General features: G+C 34.6%; 1 protein-coding gene across 1 annotated transcript in view; it reads right to left on the minus strand.

Annotated features, from left to right (window-relative positions):
• The window catches only part of ATRNL1 (attractin like 1), a 526,301-nt gene that overhangs the window by 293,630 nt on the left and 211,044 nt on the right, over positions 1–21,627 (minus strand). Inside the window, exons 22-24 of the mRNA XM_086616365.1 lie at positions 7,753–7,847; positions 7,035–7,113; positions 5,667–5,824 (exon numbers count right to left, since the gene is read on the minus strand). Of these exons, the coding sequence (XP_086472491.1) occupies positions 5,667–5,824; positions 7,035–7,113; positions 7,753–7,847 (332 nt within the window). The remainder of the gene's footprint in view (positions 1–5,666; positions 5,825–7,034; positions 7,114–7,752; positions 7,848–21,627) is intronic.

Consider the following 21,627-nt stretch of genomic DNA (forward strand, 5'->3'; position numbering starts at 1 on the left):
CTGCACAAGCACAGCTACATGTGGATAAATACACATTTCCCAAGTAAAGATTCCAAAATCACGACCTTTGCAAAATTCGGAAAGGTCTTAAAAACCAAAAAGCTCTGATCTTTATTTGTTAACTTAGTAATTAGGTTTAGCTACTGTTGTAACTTCTAATGGCAATGACAGACAAGTCTTACTTCTTGGAGCTTTTACAACATATAAGTCATTCATGAATGTCAAAACTTAAAAATGAACTCCAAAACAAACAAAAAAAAAAAAGCTGAAATAAATTATGCTACACAGTAAATTTTGTTACAAGGGTAGATATGCTTCTTGATTTACATTACACTCCTTCAGTTGCTACAGGCAGGCTATTAACAGGGGAAAGAAAATCAATTCTGAAACAGGAGCCAGTAAACTGAAAGAACACTGGATTCCTCTTTAAAAAAAATAAAAAAGTCTCTTGAAAATTTATATATAAAGTAGTTTTGATTATTTGTTGTGCTAGATAAAAATAAAATTTAAATCTTCACCATAATTCATTATTCTGTTCTGGCATACAAAGTAATACAGGATGCCAAAGATAGTTTTCCTCAGGAACAACAGTACAGAAAAAAAGAACCCAACAATATGCTACTAAAGCTTGCAGTAGGCTTGTCTAAAAATAATTAAATTCCTTCTTTCCAACACATTTGGGCATTCTACATGTACACTAACATCATGTCTAACTTCGCTGTAACAATAATTGTTTTACATTGTGGAAACATGTTAGATTAACAATTCTATGATCAAAAATGAGTAACAAGATTATTTTTTTTTTCATTAAACACAAACCTAATTTTGCCAGGCAGTGCTTTGCTGCTGAGGTTGAGCCCTATAATTTAAACTGACCCTCCCAATTAAAACTCAGACACTTGCGAATTTTTCATTTACACTTTAAGGAGAAAAAGAAAATAACTAGTAGAATAGTTACTATTATCTCCAGATACAGCTTTAAAACCAGTAGAAAATTTTGCTGCTCAGGCACAAGTTGAGATCAGACTTACAAGTTTGACAGTTATAAAGAGATATAGGTGCATGGAAGCAGGTGATCTGGAAGCAAGAACATTATTGCTGTCCTTAGGGACACAGTACATCAACCAGATAGCCAGGACAGCATTTTAAGGGTATTTGCTTGTTTCATATGCACTTGCTACTTTTCAGAATATGGGAGCAAGTGACCAAAAAAAAAAAGAAAAAAAAAAGGAAACACATATGTTACCTGCTTCAATAACAAAAATCCTTTGCCATAAAATTAGTTTCTTGAGACTGAAGGGTTGTTACTGCTGTTATTAATATTTGCATAGCTGTCAGAAGCCCAGGCTTTATGACTGCTTACGACTTCAGGGACCACCGACCATTATTTGAGGTGCTGGCTAAAGTCTGAGTTACTGCTTTTCAATAAGTGTCACAGCCTTCAAATTCCATTACCAGTGGAGTCTAAATTACATCTACTCTCAAAATAAAATAAAAACGAGCAGAAATAAGTCATGGGGCTTTGCCACATATTCTATTCAGAAATCTAGCCTATTTAAGACAACAGCATTTTCTCATGGAGCCCTGTTTAACAGATATGTAAGAGATGGTAGACGTAAAAAGTTGGGACTGTCAAAAACAGTCAAACATAAGGCTGGTAAGTCTGGATGATAAATCACGTCCGATTACTTGGACATTTGAATCCTCAAATAACAAAGATACTTTAGACAGACTTTCTCTGGAAAGATGTATGAACTATTGTTGCCTGTGAAAGTCTGGAACAGCTAAGCATAGGGGTCCGTATTCATCCCTACTTTCCAGTCAACTCTGCATTACAGGAAATGGAGAAAAAGTGCGGAATAAACTCTTCCAATAACTCAAGAGGAAAACACCCAACACTTGTGTGCCAGTGTATACCTACTTACATACTTCTGAGAAAAACTGGTAGCTGTCCATGTCACACTCGATAACAGGTCTATTTGTGGAAACAGCTCTAAGCTGAAGATGTCCTATATCACCATCTTTCTAATGACCTCTTATGCAACTATGTCACATTTCTACTTCTCCTTTGATGTCAAGGAAGAAGAGATCTTACAGCTAAATAAAATGCTTTTAGCATCAGGAAATTTTAATGCAGCATTTTCCCCTCAGGGTTGCAGAGCCCTCTTACTGATTGAGCACTCAGCTGTGTGCCCACAGCCATTATGGACAGAAGAGGGGTGCTGACTAATGGGAACCTAGAGCACAGTTTTACAAAGAGAGCAGGACTTCAGAAACTGAAAATTTCCTACATAGTTTCTATGACTGGCAAGTAATTCACTGCTATGGAGTGCCAAAGAACTTGTATGCTGACATCATAACGCTCACCAGTGACAAAAACAAAACTGGTCACTGGGTAGTTGCTGGCAAAGAGTTGTCAGAGAGCAAGAGATCTTCAGGAAACAGTTGTATGGACACAACCACCACATACTCTTTTTTCAAAGAGTATTTATTGTATTTCAAATGAGGATATTTTGTGTTACAATCACCAGGGAATTATTAAGATTCAGGAAAAAAAGGCCAAGTTTGCTGAGTAGGTAACATGCATAATAAAAGTACTTGAGGAAGCAACTGTGAGTCATTGATCCAAATAAACAATCACCTGCTGGGATGCACAGTATTTCCGTGTAGTCATGAAAATCTTGAAGAGAATTGAATGTAAAAATAGAGATGATATAGGTGACTCTGACAGAAAATGAAACTAAGTGCCTTGCATAACGAGGAGTGCTGTTCTTTCTCCTGTAGAAAATGAAACAGTAAGAGCAGTGACTCCAACACCAACAGCCAAACCCTCCCGATGAAGGACAATCTTAGCTCCAGTGCCAGCATAAGAGCAGGCATAAAAGGAGAGTGGTGAAATGCGTATCAACAACACAACTTGAAATACCAGTTACAACAGAAGTAAGGTCATTGTTTCCTTAGGAATTCTTCCTTTATATAATATTTTCTTGACAAGACATAATGAATAAAGTAAATACAGGAGATTGGTACTCAGATTGCACCTGAAAAATACTAGATGTGCTGAAGTAAGTTTTTACTTTTCTAATGAAAGTTTTGTGTAAAAGGCATATGCCAAATTTCTCGCTACCTTACTTACTCCTATGAACAGAGTTCCTCTCGAGAAAGCCACAATAACTTCCTTAGCTTTAACAGGATTAAAAGAAACCTTCAGTGCTGAGTTGATTTAAAATATCACTACTTTTTTAAGCAAGACTATCCAACCAGTGCAGCGTGACTGCATTAGAGGAAAGGACTACAGTGCAAATAGTTTGGTGTCTAAGACCATTTATGCATAGGCCAGCTTTCACGATACCCAAAGCCTGGCACTAGAACCCAGAGTTAACTCTCTATTCAACACAGAAAGGCAAAGGTGGCCAATTCAAGAAACTGATTTCTTAACCATTTGAAAATTAATTCAGAGACCAGCTATGAGAGTTCCCATTCTGAACGAGAACTCAAATACGTCATCAGTATCTTCACTCTCCTGAAGTCCTGTCATCAGTATAACAGTAACATCATTTTTGTAAGAATGATCATCAACAGACTGATATCAACCACTTTTGCATACTGTGAAGCTGAAACTTGGTATGCTAAGAGATGTAGATGTTGGAGATCACAAACATTAGAACTGCGAGCCCATTTAGTACTGGCCTTGGAAACTTCAGCCCCTGCACAGGGATGAACCATTCCCTCTCTTACCCTAAGTCATAGGAAGGTTCATATATTTTTTAAATTTCTATTATACAGAGAATCCTAAAGTTAAAATATAAAACTAAACTTGTTTTCTATGAAAAGCTCCCTACTCCATTTACCATTTGAAGATCTCATCTACTGCTAGAGCACCAAACATAAGAAATCAGTACGAGTAATGTGAACTTCAGGTATTTCCTTGGAAAATAGGAAAAATCACAGCATAAAAAAGTTGAGAGCTAAATAATAATATTTTTGATTCAGGAAGGCAAACATAGAGAACAATATTAACATCCTGAAGCAGTTTACTTAATTGGACCTTAGCATTCCTTTTCAGCTGCATTAAATTGTAGTGACTTCATATCTAGATGAAAGAAATTTTTCCGTGAAAAATTAGCAGGACAGGAAAGAAACGCAAACTCAAGCACCATCATCTCTGAGATAGAACTGTCCAGACTGATGAATCTCAATGTGCCTCAAAAACAAATACAAAAAAAAAACCTGTGCAACTGTAACAGATAAGGAAAAGTCTGATTAAAAAGAGGGGAGAAAAAAGAATAAATGTAATGAATAATCAGGGATTCCCTTTACCAAACATTAAAACATGTTGCCATTAAGGTGCTATACTGCAGGAAACAGCACAGGAAGGAGCTGCAATCTGCCAATATCTGACAAAAAGTTACACATCTGAGGAATACATCACCTTAATAACAGTTGTCTTAAAATGATGATACAGGCACCTTCCAGTCTTAAAGATGAAAGTAGCATGTAATGAATTTACAGCTTAAATTGCTTCACAGGTTTGTTTGGGAAGGCTGTTTGGCAACTGAAGTTGCTCTGTCCTTAGAAAGTGGGTGTAAAAATACTAGTATGAAAAGAAAGCAGTTGACCTTCAGGTTTTTATATATAAAATAGCATATGCATAAATGTTAGTCAGTTCCACAAATTCATCCTTTGAGATGATATATCACTTATATTTACAGTTAACATTCATGTGTTATTAAGAAAAGACTAGCTTTACTTAACACAACACAAGGATAATACTTCTTTGCCAATTTACTTAGAAGATGACTGCTATAATCCAGGGGGCTCCTAAGCAGGTGACTTTATCATATATACGTGTGTGTCTGTGTGTGTGTGAAGAGAGAAACAGGCTCTGTATTTTATAAAAATACAGGGGTTTTGTCCATCAAAATGGAAACCTGTGAAATATTTGTAATCATGGTTAACTGGCAAGAGTATTGAGCTTGTTCCTATTTCCTGAGCAAACCACTAGGAATTAAGAAATTTTATTATTTTAACAGTTTCCTTTTTGAGAATTAATTCCATAAGGGAGCGATAGCCAAAAGCTGCTCATCCACATAAAGAGCTCCTTGACTGGTGCAGGGGACACAGTATTTCCAAATGCAGCTACAGTAACTAACTATAAATACTGCTGAAACTTCTTGGGGGAAGAAAAAAAAAATTGCATTGATTTTTGAGTCTCCCACTGCACAGCATCTCACTATTCCAGAAAATGCTCAGTGAAATTGATTCCAATGAAGTCAAAGAATATAAATTCTAACCAACTATACTTAGATTTAACTGAAGTTTGTAATACTGAAATATGATACAGACATTGAATCTTTAAGAAAATCAGAGGCTAAGCAAGCTAATGATTAATGAAAGTATATACAAAAATATCTAGGTACGTACATACGTACTTGTATGCCCTCTTTTATGTATACATCTAAATGCATACGATAAATTACGAATAAATATTTATGTTCCATACTTTTAAGTTCAGATTCTAAAATCAACAGTCTGGTCTGATTCACTAGGGAAAGTACAGCATCTAAATAATACAATTTGTATACTTTCCATATGACTGGAAACATGAAATTCAATGTAAAGCTAAGACATCAACATCTTTATAAGCACAAAACAGTCATACTAACCTGTATTTTGATTGGCCAGGAGAAATTGCTGACATAGACATAGAAAGTGATGTTTGGGTTGCTCCGAAAGTTAAATTTTTCACAGGAAAAGCTATCTCTGTATTCCTTAATATTAGCCTTAGAAACAACAGGAATCTCTTCTCCAGATATTGTTCCAGCTAAAAAAATCCACATGTAGATATATATATATTTAAGAAAAATATTAATCATCATTAAAGGTGGCCATGTAAATTTGGACAAGAAATTTAAACTCTTGAATTACTTTTGGTGTCTTCATTGTAAAACTTTAATAATCCTTTATTGAGGTTTACATGGCCAATCAGGTATATTTCATATACACAGAGAGAATTCACAGAAACTCTTACTCTGGTTTCAAACGATCATAAACGAATCATAAAATTGATAGAAGTTACATGAATTTTAGAAGAAAGTTTTTATGGTCAGCTAAACAGATAATACACTTTCCTCTAGTAATTCACTCTCAACTTGAGTAAAAATTCATGGGTTAGTAAAGCATAGTCTACATCTTACATTATTGCTGCAGAGTTTTAATTGTTCATGAAAGCTTTAAAAATATATGTAATAATAAATATGTAATTTTTTTGCAAATATATGGGTGACTGCTAAGTTAAAACAAAGGAATAAACAGAATTTACTAACTACGGTATGTTAAAATACTTTAGAAATACATTGATGAGGAAATTCACAAGTTTAAGTAAGAAAAACTGAACCTTCTCTAAAAATATTTTTTTATTTTATTTTAGTACAATTGCAATTTAAGCATCATGTTTCTCCTTGGATATGTTTTCAGAAAGTCAACAGAACCAATTCAGAGAAACTCTAAATAAAGCTTTTCTTCCTTCTTATTAAAACAAAGAAGAGTAATGGGGTTCAAAGTTGGAGAAAAATAGATAAGCAGCTCCTTTTATCAGCATACACAGAAGAACTTTATTGTTTGATATCAATGTTAAGGTTAATAATTAAATTTTTAGCTTGAACACTGAAACAAAGAAATTAAAATCTCAGTCTCTGCAGTAGTTAAGGAAGCAATTTATCTTAATTAAAATCACGGCATTTCATAGCACTGTTATTTTAAAAATTTAAATAGACTACAAGCTTTTCCTACCAAAGTAATTTTAATTGAATAGGAGAGAAAGTTAACATATTAATGAAGCTTTGTTCAGATTGCAAATTATCATCTGAGGTTTAAATAATATAATTAATAACGGCATAATGATAATGGCAAAAGAACACATTTGGTAAAGTTTTATTATCAAAATTAGCAACAAAGAGACAATCAGGTTAAAATAGCTTAAAGGATCATGAAATCATATGGGAAAAAGTCATCATACCAAAATTCACCCTCACCTGTAGAACCAATAGACCATGTAATATTGAGGTTGAAGTTGTTTGATGCATTAATTGATATATCCAAATTTTTATTTGACTGGATTAAAAAAAGAAAATACATTGAAGTTAATACATATATCAGAATGTATTGAATATTACTCTACTGCAAATAACTGAATATAGCCTTTTAATCATCTTCCGTTTTTCATTTTAAACATAAATAGAAACGATCACAATTCAGAGCCAAAGGCAATCCTCTCTTTTCCTTCAGTAACAACAGGGTACAAGTAAGCATATAACTACACCAGTTATATTTTCAGAGTGTGATAAAAATAATGAAATCATTTTCTTTATAAAACTAAAGAAAAAATACATGGCAAATGGCTATATTTTAATTACAATTCAAATTTTTTTTCATCATCTGTTAATAAAGATTTCTTAAATGAAGGGTATACTCATTTAATTCATCTCGGGGAGATACTAAAACTTGTTTATCCATGGGAACAACAATAAAATAAATCAGTTGAAATTGAGTATTAGTTGATCTGAAGTACAACTTCAATTTAGTGAGTTTTCTCCATGAATTTTCACAGGACTAATTTTCAGTTTTTGAAAATATTTGAAATATCTCTAGTAACTTATAGGCACTTGGCAAACCTTTAAACATGGTCAAATACAATGGAAAACTTAATCGTGACTCTCCAAAACTTGTCTAAAGTTAATAACTTTTTCTTACCTGTTCTGGATTTGCTATAAAGTTTATGGCAGTGTGATGGCGATCGTCCTCTTGTAATAAGCTAAAGGTAAACTGGTAATCAATCAAAAGGCTGTCTGTGGGCAAAACAGAATGTAAAAATAAAAGAGATTCAAGTGTATACAGATCAATAAAATGTTATGCAAGCATCTAAAAATTTACCATTCACTTTTACCTTAAAAAGCATGGAGTAATCTACAATCCAGAATTATTCACATGCATTTCGCTGTTTAAGTATTTGCACTATAATGTCTTGAAGCAATAAAAAAAAAATAAAACTAAGTGAAGCAGTGACCAAAAAAATAAAATTAAGAAAAATAACTAAATTAAGAAACAGATTCTATCATGAAGTCAGAGCAGCTATTACACATAACTTGAAATAGTCGTTCTTTGTTAAGTAATTATTCCAAAATAGAGTATCAACTTTTGCTAGAGTGTTATCAGTTCCTTAATTTTACTCTGAAATAATAATTCAAATATTCTGTTCATACATTTAAATATTTTATTTTTACAGTCATATGCTTTACTCTATTACGTAAATTATGTACACAGTTACAATACTTTAACACATTAAAATTACTATGTTTAAAATTTTGGAAAAAAGGTTGCATCTCCAGTAAAATTATAGAGTATGAAGGCATAATACTATAGTAAATAAGATTGCTAATAATAAAATTGCACAGTGGAATTTTGGATAGAAATTGTGTGACCACCAAGCAAGTACTTTTTTAATTGCCAGAATTCTAAGATTTTCTAAGTTGCAAGTGGTATAAACTTTTCACACAGGACACACAAATGGTGGTTCACTATTGACTCAACAAGACTACATTTCACTTCCAAATGACATTTTCTCTACACATTTTTCTTTCAACCCATGAAAGGAAAGGAGTCTGCCAGGCAGTTCCTAATGATGCCATTTCTGTCACTGCACACCAACAGCACTACCTGATGGCCAGTTAAAGCTGGCATAGTTGCAGAAGGGAGAAAGTGCTGCCACCAAATGACCCAAAGCATGCTTAATCCTTCCTGGAAGGACCATAAAATGATAGGGACAAGTCAGGAGATACAAGTTTTGACCTGTCCCATTGTGTTCCTGAAGTTGGAGGAATAAGATTAACCCACAGTTGGGTCATAGCACTAGGAATGACTCAAAAGGAACTTTTATACAGGAAGAGGGGATAGGGGTGGATTTGATTTGTCAGGGTGAAGCAGGTTTCCAGCACCTCCATAACACAAGAAAAAGACCCAGTCACCAGGGATGACTGTCGCTGCAATTCACAGAGGGTGCTACGTAGAATCCCAGAAGGCAATGTTCAGTGCAGTCAGATAGTCAACAATCAGCAGAGCCCTCGGAGATGTAAATTGTGTTGGCAGATTAATAAACCTTTTGCAACAGACAGTTGTGAACCAGAGGTGGGTGCAGTGGATGGATCTTGAATGCTTTGTTACAGGGGCAGGTATCTTCAGATCTAACAAAATAAATCATCTAACTCTTTGACCATTATGGTTCTACAGGGATCTAAAGATTTGTTTCCTTCCTCTGTAACAGGAAATAAGGAAATACTTCATACATGATTCAGATTACTATTTTATGCACGCTAAAACATAGTTAGATGCAAGTCATCTTTGATGCTACATCCTAGTGAATAACTTCAAAGCCCTATTTTGATCCCTCTCTTGACATTCTACTAGTCACCAATACCACACGAGCAGTGTGTTACAAATAAAAAAAATGTGATCGTAAAAACAAAACCAGTAAATACAAACAGAGTGAAAGATTAAGTCAAAGCAGGAAAAAGCTGTGTCAGCCTTTTGTTGGACTCAATAGTTTGTTTACTGCTGACAATCACCTTTTCTGCAGCAACACATCATCTGAAAAAATACACTCTATTGTATCCCATGGGAAGCCTGACGTAGGAGAAAAAAGCTTACTGGTCAATGAAGCATGAATACAGACCACTCTATTGTCTTAATGATAATTTTACATTTTTTTTTTTAAAACAGAATGTAGCAAGAAAATTAGAAGATAAAAGAGTTACATGAAAGGAATTACCATGACCTTCGAAGCTGAAAAGTCCACTTTCTCTATTATTAGCCACCACAGTTTCATTATTCAAATAAGAATAAGTTGATATAGATGTATTAGATAATGAGTTTTGATCAGGTATTTGCAAGCTTATGAATGCAAAAGATGAATAAATATTAAATTAAAAGACCCCATTTATTTATTAATACTACTCTACACTTCTGTAGCTATGCAAATCTAATTAATAAAGTCTCATTGACTCTATTAGTAACAGTGTGCCACATCTACATATTTAACGGGAAGAGTACTATTGCACCAGAACATAGCTAAAGGTAGCAGGACAGCAAAAGACGGCAAGTAGAGATTGACCTCTATTAACGGGATTAATAAACCCTTTAATAATCATGAGTAGCAAGGCCAAAAGGCTAAGTATAGATATGCTAAATCTCCTGATCTGGTCCACTTGGAGTCCTAGGAAATGCAAGTGAATGCTTTAGCATGAATCTTTGCAAATATTCTTATTGTAAACATACGGTGGACTAGCATCACAGCATGCACTCCTTCAGAAATTCTGAACAAGATCTTGTTGATTTGTTCACGATATAGAGAAAATGACCATTTGAAAATGCCATAGTCTTGTGCTCTCTCAGAGATGCAGAGTATCAGCCAAAGACCAGCAGTGATACATACACAAGATCTCATCATAAGGCAAAATTGGGAAAAGACACGGGATTCTTGTATCTCAATGATACGAAAGAACAACTTTTCTGCACACAAGTTTAAAAAATTTCCAAGTCATTTAATCTTTAAAAAAATTACTGTTTTTTCACAGGGTTTTTAGTTGTTGCTGTTGTTTGGTGGGTTTTTGTTTGTTTCTTTGAAAAAATCTACATTTTATTTGCTAAAAGCCAAGAAAATAGGAAATTGTTTTTCAAGGAATGCAGCAAAAGTCCTTACATTGATAAAAGATGTTAAACTATACATAACTTTACCATCTGGAACAAACCAGAAAAACGCTTCCACTTTTTTTACTGCATTTTTACTTACAGTAAACCATGAAAAACAGTAACAGTTGGTTACGTATAGCACCTTTTATACTCAGAATATCCCAAAGTATTTTATGGAGTTATTAATTAGTAATCACTCCGGTAATAGTATCAGATGGTTATATATCCCACACTGTAGCCATTATTGCTTCTGTAGTACTCAAAGAACCTTGAACAATACAGCTTGTGCTATTCAAGAAGAGTTCTGAGAGCCAACACTTTGAACTGGCCCTGGGATTCTTCAAAGGTGCCAAAGGACCTTTAACTTATGCCAAGCCAGCACTACAAAACGGGAAGAGACAATCTTCACCCAACTATTCTGAAGGAGCACCTTTCTTAGCGCTAATGGACACAAATTGAGAAGTTTTCATTCTAGAGAGACCTGCAGTAGAGAGGGACAAAATAATTAAACCTATCTTGGCCACAAAGTGGATGCTGCAAAGCAGGAATATGTATCTCTTCACGATGATTCTAATTCAGGGAAGATACTTAAAGCGTGTAAGTCTTGAGCGAAGTGGAGAGCACTGCCTCATGCAGTTACACGATTCAACAGTGCAAACAAAGTTGGGTGCAAATGAAAGAGCTGACACTGAGCAAACATTCCTCCCCATCTTTCTGAGGACTGCAAAAGTATGCTAAAGAAGTTTTACAGCTTGGAGGAAGGTTTATTTTCATAGTGAGAATACTTCTGGTTGGTCAAAATGTTGAGAAAGATTTGCCTGAACCTACTCTTAAATTGAACATCTCAAATCTCTGGAAGGCTCTAAAGCTAGATTTTATTGGAATATAAATCAGTAGAACTGATTTAAGATTAAATTCAAAGTGAGAGTAGACATTAAAAGGGATTATACAGAAGTCTCTCCTCCATCTATTGCATCCTGCTGCTGTCTATCTCACTCTCCTTCCTCCCTCTCTCCATCTGTTTCAGCCTATACCATAGGAGAGACTTCCCCCACACGTATTCGGCAGCTCTTAGGGAAAATATCACCTCCCTCTCCTCCGGAAAGTTTCACCTTCTACAGACTGCAGCAGGCAGAACAGCTTTCCTTCCCGCTGCCATGCCCCATCTTGAACATAATCCTAAAACATAATCTATGCCAATACATCGTATAAGTGCACTTAAACAAACTAAGCAGTTACACAGTACAGCCCAATTCATAGTGCCATTCTGCCTAGACAGCTTAGCCTGAAAAGAAATACAAAATTTAAACTAATACTTAGTTGTAAAAAAACAAACTGTTCTGAATAGTTAAAAGTATAAATAGCCAAATGTATAATAGCTAAATGTAGAAATAGCTATTAAAAGTACATTCAGTATATCCTGTTGATATATATTGTTGTGTACATTTACAATCAGGAATTTAGAGAAACCTGAGATTTTACTCCATGTATTTCTATTTCTATTTTAAACCTTTAAAAAGTCACCATAAGTATGTTTACACTTTACATAAACACATGAGACTTTTCCTAAGTGCTTCTGTTTATAAAGACACATGGAACAGACTGCTTCAATTAGGAAAGAAATTTGGATCACACATAAACAGAAACTAAAAAAAAACCACCTCACTGCATTTATATTGTAGCATAGGATTACAATGAAAGCATGAAGATAACAAATACTAAAAACAATCATCAAACTGTCATAAGCAACAACTGATAAAAGAAATCTTATAATTTTCATCTGGCTGACCTACAGAAACAAGATTTTAAACCTGTTTTCAAAATCTGGTGAACTCTGAAAGTAAAACAAACAAATTCAAACAACACTTATATAAGAGGCAGCAATCAAAATATTATCAATGGCCAATAACATCCAAAAATGAAATATACAAACTTATAGAATTATATCAGTGAATTACAGAATAAAATGCTTGATTCTCTAGAACTACTACTAAAGCACTCTGTGGTTCATTTTCATGACTCTTTCATTCTTCTGGAAGAATTTAAAAAATCTAGAATATGAATCCTATGTTTTTTAAAAATATATTTGCTCAATCTAAATTCTCAACACATTTTAAATTTACAAAGTGTCAATTAGCTATAATGATTTTCCAAAGAGATGAGGTAATTAACAATCTTGAGTGCTGCATAAACTCTTAACTATGGAAAAAATGTTAATGACATTATTATTAAAAAAACACAACACTCATTCTGTAAAGAAGTTAACTGAAAAAGAATTTACCTGAAACACACCATTTTTTTAATAATTACTCTTCTACATATCCCCGACCTTTCGAAGATACAGAAAAGATAGTTTCATCTTAGTTTTGGACTGTTTCACTAAAATCTTAATATCCAGCATTTCATTTTTTTTATGCCATCAACATCATCTATGTTTACATTTTCCCACTTCATATGTTTGAAATAATTTTTTTTTTTTTTAAATGATGTTCAGAGTTTCTCCACAGCAATGGGCAAGGGACAGCAACAGCACCACTATCACATTACGACAGCAATAATCCCTTCCCGCTTTGTGCCAGTACAAATGACTGTAAAATGCCTCGTGTGTTGTTGGATCAGAAACGCAGCCCAGACCTTCATCACCTTATCTGATGTAAGATACAGGTGACTCAAGCGTCAGCCAGACAGAATTTAAACAGAAACACACTAGAGTATAATCTATAAGCTCCCTGAACTTTTGTGTCCAAAGTTTCACAGGAAAAGTTCTTGAGGACAAACTACACAAACTCAGAGCCCACACCTCAGATCTTAATTCCCCATCACACACAGCATTTGGAATCCACAAGCTGGGTATTTTCAAGCCGAAGTTTCTCCAGGAATTAGCCCAGTGCATCCTATGCACAGTTACTACAGAGCTCAGCACAAACATCAGCCACCACGTCGCTGCGGCGTAGCCTCCCTCCTCTTCAGAACTCTCACCAGGAAAACATGTTAGAGGCTGCCTTCTTTTTGATAGTATTAAACCCAACTCCCCCTATTTTTGCCTAGCAGGGTGTGCGCCCCATCACCTTAGTGTAGGCAAGAGAAAAGCAGCAGAAGGATTCATACCAGCAGGGAAAAAAGATTCAATTTGCACAGAGAGAAAGAGACCAGAGGAAGTCAAATGACGCAGGGACTCAGTGGGGAGAGGGGAGTCCTGCAGTCTGATTTCTGTTCCCAGGCATGTTGCTTCATTTTGTATCAACAAAACATGGAATAAAGTAGAGGGAGAATGTTGAGAGATAAGACACAATACCATCCTGACATCGTCAACGGTCAAATGTAACAAGGACTTACAGTTATTGAGTCTTTTCACATCTCTATTTTGATTTTTTCAAAACCCTTGACTGCTTTCACAGTCAAAAGGAGTCATTAAAATCAATTCAAAATGTCAGTAATGAGCGCATGTGAGAACACAACCATAATTAGGCGAAGAAAGTCATTTAATTAAACGAGGAAAATAAATTTCAAAGCAATCGTTTAATCCTAGTACTGCTGTTAATTTTCAAGAAACTGTTCTTTTTCTTTAATGAAGGCCCATGACTTTTAATATGGTTAATATGGCTTAATACGGGAGTTTTATACTCATATCCAACAAGGGACAGACCTACTCCCAAACTTAAGCTTTTGTATTAAAAGAAAACTTTGTGTTTTCTAAAACGCTGGAATGTTCCCAAAAGAATAAAGGCCAGACAGTAGTCTTGATTTGAAATTCTGCTTCAGTATTTCTCAATGCCACTACAACTCTCTAAGAATATATAACTACACTGGTAATTATTTTTAAAAAATGTTTTTTTAAATATTTTTTCAAAAATTGGATATATTTAGTGATAAAGTTATATACAAAAAAGTATGTTAAAGAGGAATATTAAGAGTGTAAAATGAACCACTGCAATCAAGGGTGCCTGCGAATTATTTTTGGTTGAGTGCTCACTTAATGGGCAGCTATTCAACACTTTGTTCTACGTTCAGTACTCGGTGTTGGGCCCATGCCTCATTTACTACATACTACACAAACCCTTTTCAAAAGACAGAATTAATTTCTAATGTGGCTTTCTATAGTATTCATCACTATCATTTTCTAAGTTCTTCAGAAAAGTTAATGCATTTGTTACAACATTACTGTGAGAAGAGCAGGCATTATTAGTTCCATTTTATAGGACAGGAAATGAAACAAGGAGACCAAGGACAAAAACATGCATTAATCATGAGTAGCCAATCTGAAATACCTAGAGCTTGATTTTTCCTACTATTTTGAGTAATATAACACTACATAGTATTCTTATTTTTCAGTTTCTTCCATCATTCATCGTAATTTTTTCTACTTTTACAACAAAAGAGGAAAGGAACATACATTCAGCTTTTCATTACATCATCACTGATTCATTCCCTACAATTTCATTCAGTGCATTGTAGAGGGAAAGTTCCTTGGGAAATATTATGTAGCCATGTTATTAAAAGTTGTAAAATCATGCCCTAACAAAGAAGCGAATCAAAAATTGTCGTGTCAGCAACCTTAAGTCTTCCACTTTCCTGGTACTCACTGCCTAAATAGGGTATTGCAATGAAGGGGTTTTATTAAGTAATTTTGAGAATCAGGCAGGAGTAAATTCTAGAGAACTACTTTACTTATGAGCTTGCTTATCCCTTTCCTCAGATCTTTCCAGTAGAGTATCCCAGTTCACTACACCTCTCAGCAGAGAGCCCTGAGTTCCCAGAAAGAGAGTAAGAATGTACAGAACTGGACACATTAACGGGTTTTCTAACTTTGGCCACTGACCATTCTCCCATGGCTCCTGTCACATAGTTTCTTCATACACATTTCTAAAACTGAAGGACATGGCAAAAGAGTTTCATATATATACAGACTTTATGAGAAACGTGTCTAGCATTTTGCCTCCAAAAGTTAAAGGTAAACAAATGTTCTAAGCCAAAAATATTGCAATATGTCAGACAGTCATACAAACAGAGTATGCAACAAGACCCACTCACAACATCGTCTCATTCCCAACTACAACTTAATTATCACATTTTATAAATGCTAGGTGAGGATGATATCATCTTTATCCGATCAAAGACTAAAGTGGGTTTTTTTCCACATTTTTTTTTCCTGATAACTAATAATAATAATTAAATTATGATGAAAACTAGTGTAACAGACATCAAAAGATGTCAGCATGTGTTTACTCAAAGGGAATCCTTACGGCCAACTTGAAATGATGATGGATGGATAATTACTAAATCTGAAGGAAGAGATGGTAACGCTATAAGAGTACTAGCCATGAAACAGAAAATTAAAATGTTTATTAGCAAAGGATGAGTAACAAAAAGATGGAAAGCTTCTTCATTCACTCAATAAATGGCTTGCCTTATGTACAACCATCTATGTATTAATAAAAACTTTTAAGACTACAGTGAAGAAATTATATTTCAATATCTCACTTCCACCAGAAATATTATTTCAATATCTTCATTACAATAAAAGGCAAACAGACAATTACGTGCCTGAGTTGGTACATTTTCATCATAATTCTGTATTACTGAACTTACAATAACTAATTTTCTGAATAGAAACCTCGTAAAATAGTGCTGTTCTATTTTTATTTCTTGAAATAACTTTTAAAGATAGAGTAGGAACCTTCCTCATGATTGCAGCATCAGACCCATCACAGTCAGTCTTCCCACATTTTTCTATTTAGGGAACTCTCTATTCATCCTGATTCTAAAATTCATACTTTCACCTCTTCATTGCACAGGCAGTTTATCTCTCTCCTGCTTCTTCGAGTGATTGTTCTCCAATTCCAGTAAGAGTTTGTTGAGAACAGTCCTATTCATATTCCTCCCTACCAGCAAAAATGTTGCTTTTGAAACCAAGTTCCATTATTAAAAGCTATAAATCATATTCATTTGTGACCAAAATAAATTCTGCTTGTATTACATCAAAGTTAGAGGGTTAGCACCAAACCTATTTTCAGTCAGGATAATTATTTTGAACTTTCAGAGCAGCTGCCTGATTCATTCCTCTGTCTGAATCTAACAGTCATCCACTGCCTCATTTTCATTGTTACATTGAAATATGTTGGTCTCCAACATTACTCGTCCATTGTAACAAAACAAAAAGTCATTTACTGTGAAGCCTTTACTATAAACTAGCAAAACTTGCATTTTTGTTAAATGTAATGATGGCAGAATGAGCTTCAAAATACTCCAGCACTTACTATTTATATGCCTCTTTTTCCATGTAAAGAAAGAGCATGTGAGAATGAATTTCACAGAAGTTCAAAGTTTTTAAAAAACACTCAGCAATAACAATTCATTGTTTCTTTTACTGTACTTCAAAAAACGTACTAGGCTAAAAAGCTCACAAAAAGACATAGGGATAGCCACATTTTATTTTAAACAGATATCTTTTATGAGATTTTCAGTTGCTTTTTGTAGAGGTCTAATAAGTTGTCAATTGATCCTAAGGGAGGGCTAGATATAGAAAAACCTGACCTGTGTTAACATTTTATTTAACTAAATGTTACTAATAGTCTGTACTTACTCTATATTGACTAAAACTTTCTGAAGATGATTGATCTCTAAGACAGATATGCACAGAGGTCAGATGAGTAACCCTTGAGTCTCTACTGACTATAGAAAGACCTAGAAAGTTAATTAAGGTTGGACACAAGTTTCAAAAAGCTAGTTCAGTGAGATGCATCTCACTATAACTGTCACAGAAATAAATATATAGGTATGTCAATGTTATGGTAAGCAAGGGGAGACTTCTTGCTGAGATCTAAAAACTGAGGAACATATATAATTACCTGGCTTCTTCTAAGCATACAGTCTGAAGATGGTGTTCCTAAAGTTTTTAAACCATGGACCACAGCCAGATCTCGTTTTTTTTTCATAGATACTTCAAAAAACTCTTAGCCAAAAACACTGCAACAACTAACAGGGTTTCTAAGAACCGCTACAGACCCTTTTCAAGTTCTGCCCAGGATCATGGTGTATAAACAGAGTTTGGAAACCAGTGAACTGGAAAATTATGAACAAAATACTAGTAAAAGAAGCAACAATAAAGAAAAGCAAGTGCATCAATTGGCAGTTATTTAAACATCAATTTTAGACAAGAGATCTAGATGTCTCCAATGATGGAGCATTTCCTAAGCCCGCGGCATAGGCATTACGATTAGTCAAAAATATACGTATTGTTACTTGATAGTAAGAACTGCTCAGTAAATGAACTTTTGTTTTGTCACAATAGACAGTCTTTGTAATATCTTAATTCTTGTAATATTCTTGACGTGTTAGAAAAGCAGGAGAAAAATACAATCAAAACCAAGAAAAAAGAATCTCATTAAAATATTATGGTAGAAATAGGATCCAGAGAAGGGCCACAAAGATGATCAAAAGACTGAGAAGTCTGCCATATGAGGAAAGGCTGAGAGAAGTGGGTTTGTTCAGTTTTGAGAAAAGAAGGTTTAGGGAGACCTTATCACCATGTTCCTGTATTTAAAGGGTGGCTACAAAGAAGATGGCGACTCCCTTTTTACAAGGAGTCACATGGAAAAGACGAGGAGTAAACTCCTGGGGAGATCCTGATTGGACACAAGAGGAAAATTTTTCACAGTGACAACAATCAGCCATAGGAATAATCTCCCCAGGGAAATGGTGGATTCCCCAACATTCAACACTTTTAAGATTCAGCTGGACAGGGTGCTGGGCCATCTTTTCTAGGCCGTGCTTTTGCCAAGAAAGGTTGGACCAGATGATCCTTGAGGTCCCTTTCAACCTGGGATTCTATGATCTAAGAAACTGCATTAAATTATTGTTGGAGTTCATGTGTTATTGCCAAGAGGGATGTTTCTTGTCTTTGTCAAATCTTAATGTTATTTTAAATCTTACTCTTTTAATGTTCAGTTTATTGCATAATCCCTACAAATAAGGGACTTTGTTTCCTTTTCAAAATAAAGAAATTGATTTTTATTTCTAAAATGGATCAATGCCCATAATATGGACACTGCAAAAGTATTAATACTATTTTTAAAATTGTTTATGCTTTTGTACATGTATATGTTCAAGTTTTCATATAAATTCAGAACAGTCAGAAGTTATTCACACAATATGCGGATTATTAGCAGAGTTTTTATCTGGCCTTAAAAGAAGACAGAACATGCATTTCTTAAATTGGTTACAAATATACACAGATAAATAGGTGCTCCTGTAATATCTCAACATTTTCAAAATTCTCTTCCTTCCTTTTTCTCATTATTTAGTTGAACTTTGCTTAAGAAACCTTAAATCTACAGTCCAAATGTCAGAACTTATCCCATGTTGCTTGACTCCACATGATTTCTACAAAATACACAATGTAAATTGAAGTTGAGATGTTTCAACTTTGCTGATATTCTTTGCTGTTTCTCAAACAATCTGAACATGTTAGTTCTGAGAAATAAAATCTCTTACAGCAAATAAATCCAGAACACTTTCAGCAAAATTGTACTGAATACTAGACAGAAATGATCCATGTCGTATACCTTACTGTGCAGTCTTCTCTCTTTTAAAGTCATGAACTGCAACAGGTGCTTGTATTGTAAAAAATAGAATATGCTAAATCACCATACTTGCACATTGCACAGTAGAAAAGCTTTTCTTTACAACTTTGAAAAGAAGATGCAACACAAGCACCTTTTCATTTAGAACACCATCAGGTATATATATAATATATAGGTAATATATCGAGTAAATAATAACATTCTCACTGCTTTTTGCTCATGCTAAGAATTAAGTGCTAATTCAGCAAAAACCACTGATGAAATATTAAAATTCCAAACATTCACAAATAGGAGTACATCTGTAATACTGCCTAATCCAGCCTACACAGCCTTTAAAACAGACAGGAGGAAATACCTCAACCTTTAGTATAGAGTGACGAACTTGGGAATAAATAAACCCAGATTCTTTTCTCCACTTCCTACATATTTAGTTTGTAGGGCTGGCAGTTAAGCACATAAAATAATAAACTGTCTGGTTCAACTAAGCAAATGGAAACAAGAGAGGAGGAAACACGGAGCCCAAAAGGCTGTTTTTCTCAGCTCCAATGCAGTCACCCACTCTTCAGAGGAGATTTATTCTTTGCCTGATAGCGGGAACTTTGGCCACCGCAGCAGGGCTCACTGACTTCTTTCTGAAAGTGACTTGGAAAATTCAGTTTCTGCGTCAAATAGCTGCCAGACATTAAAAAAATATTTTATTTTCCTAGCACTATTTTTTCTATAAACCAGGAACCAGATTCAGCTGTGCTTTCATTAATTCATGAGGGTTTTTTCGTCATGGAAAGAAAGTACTGCTAACTGAAATGCACAAACAGAATAAACCTCCTTTTATTGTTTGTTTGTTTGGTTTTTTTCAGATTATTAGCTTAATACAGAACAACTGATAGATACCACTACTTTGTGACGACTATCAGGCACAAACTTCTTGACACAGCTTCTCTAGGAACCGAATCATCATGTAAAACGGAACAGCAAACTGTAGCAAATACTGACAGTCTGTATGGTTTTGGTATTTGAAAAACAGATTGTTCATATCATCTATACCTGACCTTTATAGACCATAGATTGTGGCAGGCGATCCTTGACAATGAAGTGATATATTTGCATGATGTAGTCGTACATTATCTTCCCTAGATTAATTTCATTTTCCTCTTTCCACCAGTTAGTCTACTGTTCATTCTAAGAATGACTTGTCTTCATCTTTTCTTTCATTAGCCATTCCTAGTGCCATGAAAGGCTCTAACATTTTAAAAATCTGTCTAGCCATTATTTTCACAAACCCCTATGGAAGAGATACCAACTTCTACTCATCAAGAGTAGAATTCTAAAATTGTCATTTCATTGATGAGAAAAACGTGAGATTTTTGCTCTTTTAAGATTTTTCTGCCCACATTTTACATAGCTTGATTGTCATTTTTCCAAAATTATTCTGATGGCTGTGGCATTACCTTAAGGGGATAACACAGTAAAGCGTATTTATTTACCCATAACATAAAAAGACAAATCAAATACATATATATTACTTCTCTACCAGTCTATCCTCATACTCCTTGACACCTATATTTTTGAACTTTCCCTTAATGTCTTGTTTGCTATTGTATCTATTTTGCTAATGTATACTGCTGCTGTTTGACCTCACACAGTTTGCTCTTCCATTTCATGTCAGCATTACCCTTTAGATCAAGTGACTAGCGAATTACACTTCACTGTCAACGCATTATATTTCTGGAACATATATTTTTAAACAATATTCACAATTCAAGCTAAGAAAAGGTGACAATAAAATAGTATTAAGGACTCACAGACTACTTTACAATATGCTGAAACTGAGGGGAGCTAGCCAGTCAGATAGTTGAACTTCACAATGTCCACATTTAACCTAATGTAAGATCTCTTCAAGTTTATATAATCCAAGGTTTTGTCATCATCTTGAGACAGAAATGACCCTCAATTTATTTAAACAATCCAACAGAGCCCCTCACTCAAATACTCTGCAAGGGCTTCACAACACTAATTCTAAAGCTGAAAATATTACTGACTGCTCTCTCGACTTTTACAGATACGTGTGCTAAGATTAGGTGATTCAGGATGCAAGACACTTGAAGAGTGTACCTTAGATAGTTGCCTTAGGTGTTCAGCCTGTAATAACGGAAGAGGCTACACTATCCTCAAGCACTTTGTATTTGCCAGTGGAGAAAAGTACCGCAGCTGACATGGAATAACGCACTACTATGTCGAAAAACTTCCAGTCAAAGTAACCAACACAAATTCTCCCACAAACTATAAGCCACTTACTGAAGTC

This window comes from Tauraco erythrolophus, chromosome 9, assembly GCF_009769465.1.
Source record: "Tauraco erythrolophus isolate bTauEry1 chromosome 9, bTauEry1.pri, whole genome shotgun sequence".
Lineage (NCBI taxonomy): Eukaryota > Metazoa > Chordata > Aves > Musophagiformes > Musophagidae > Tauraco > Tauraco erythrolophus.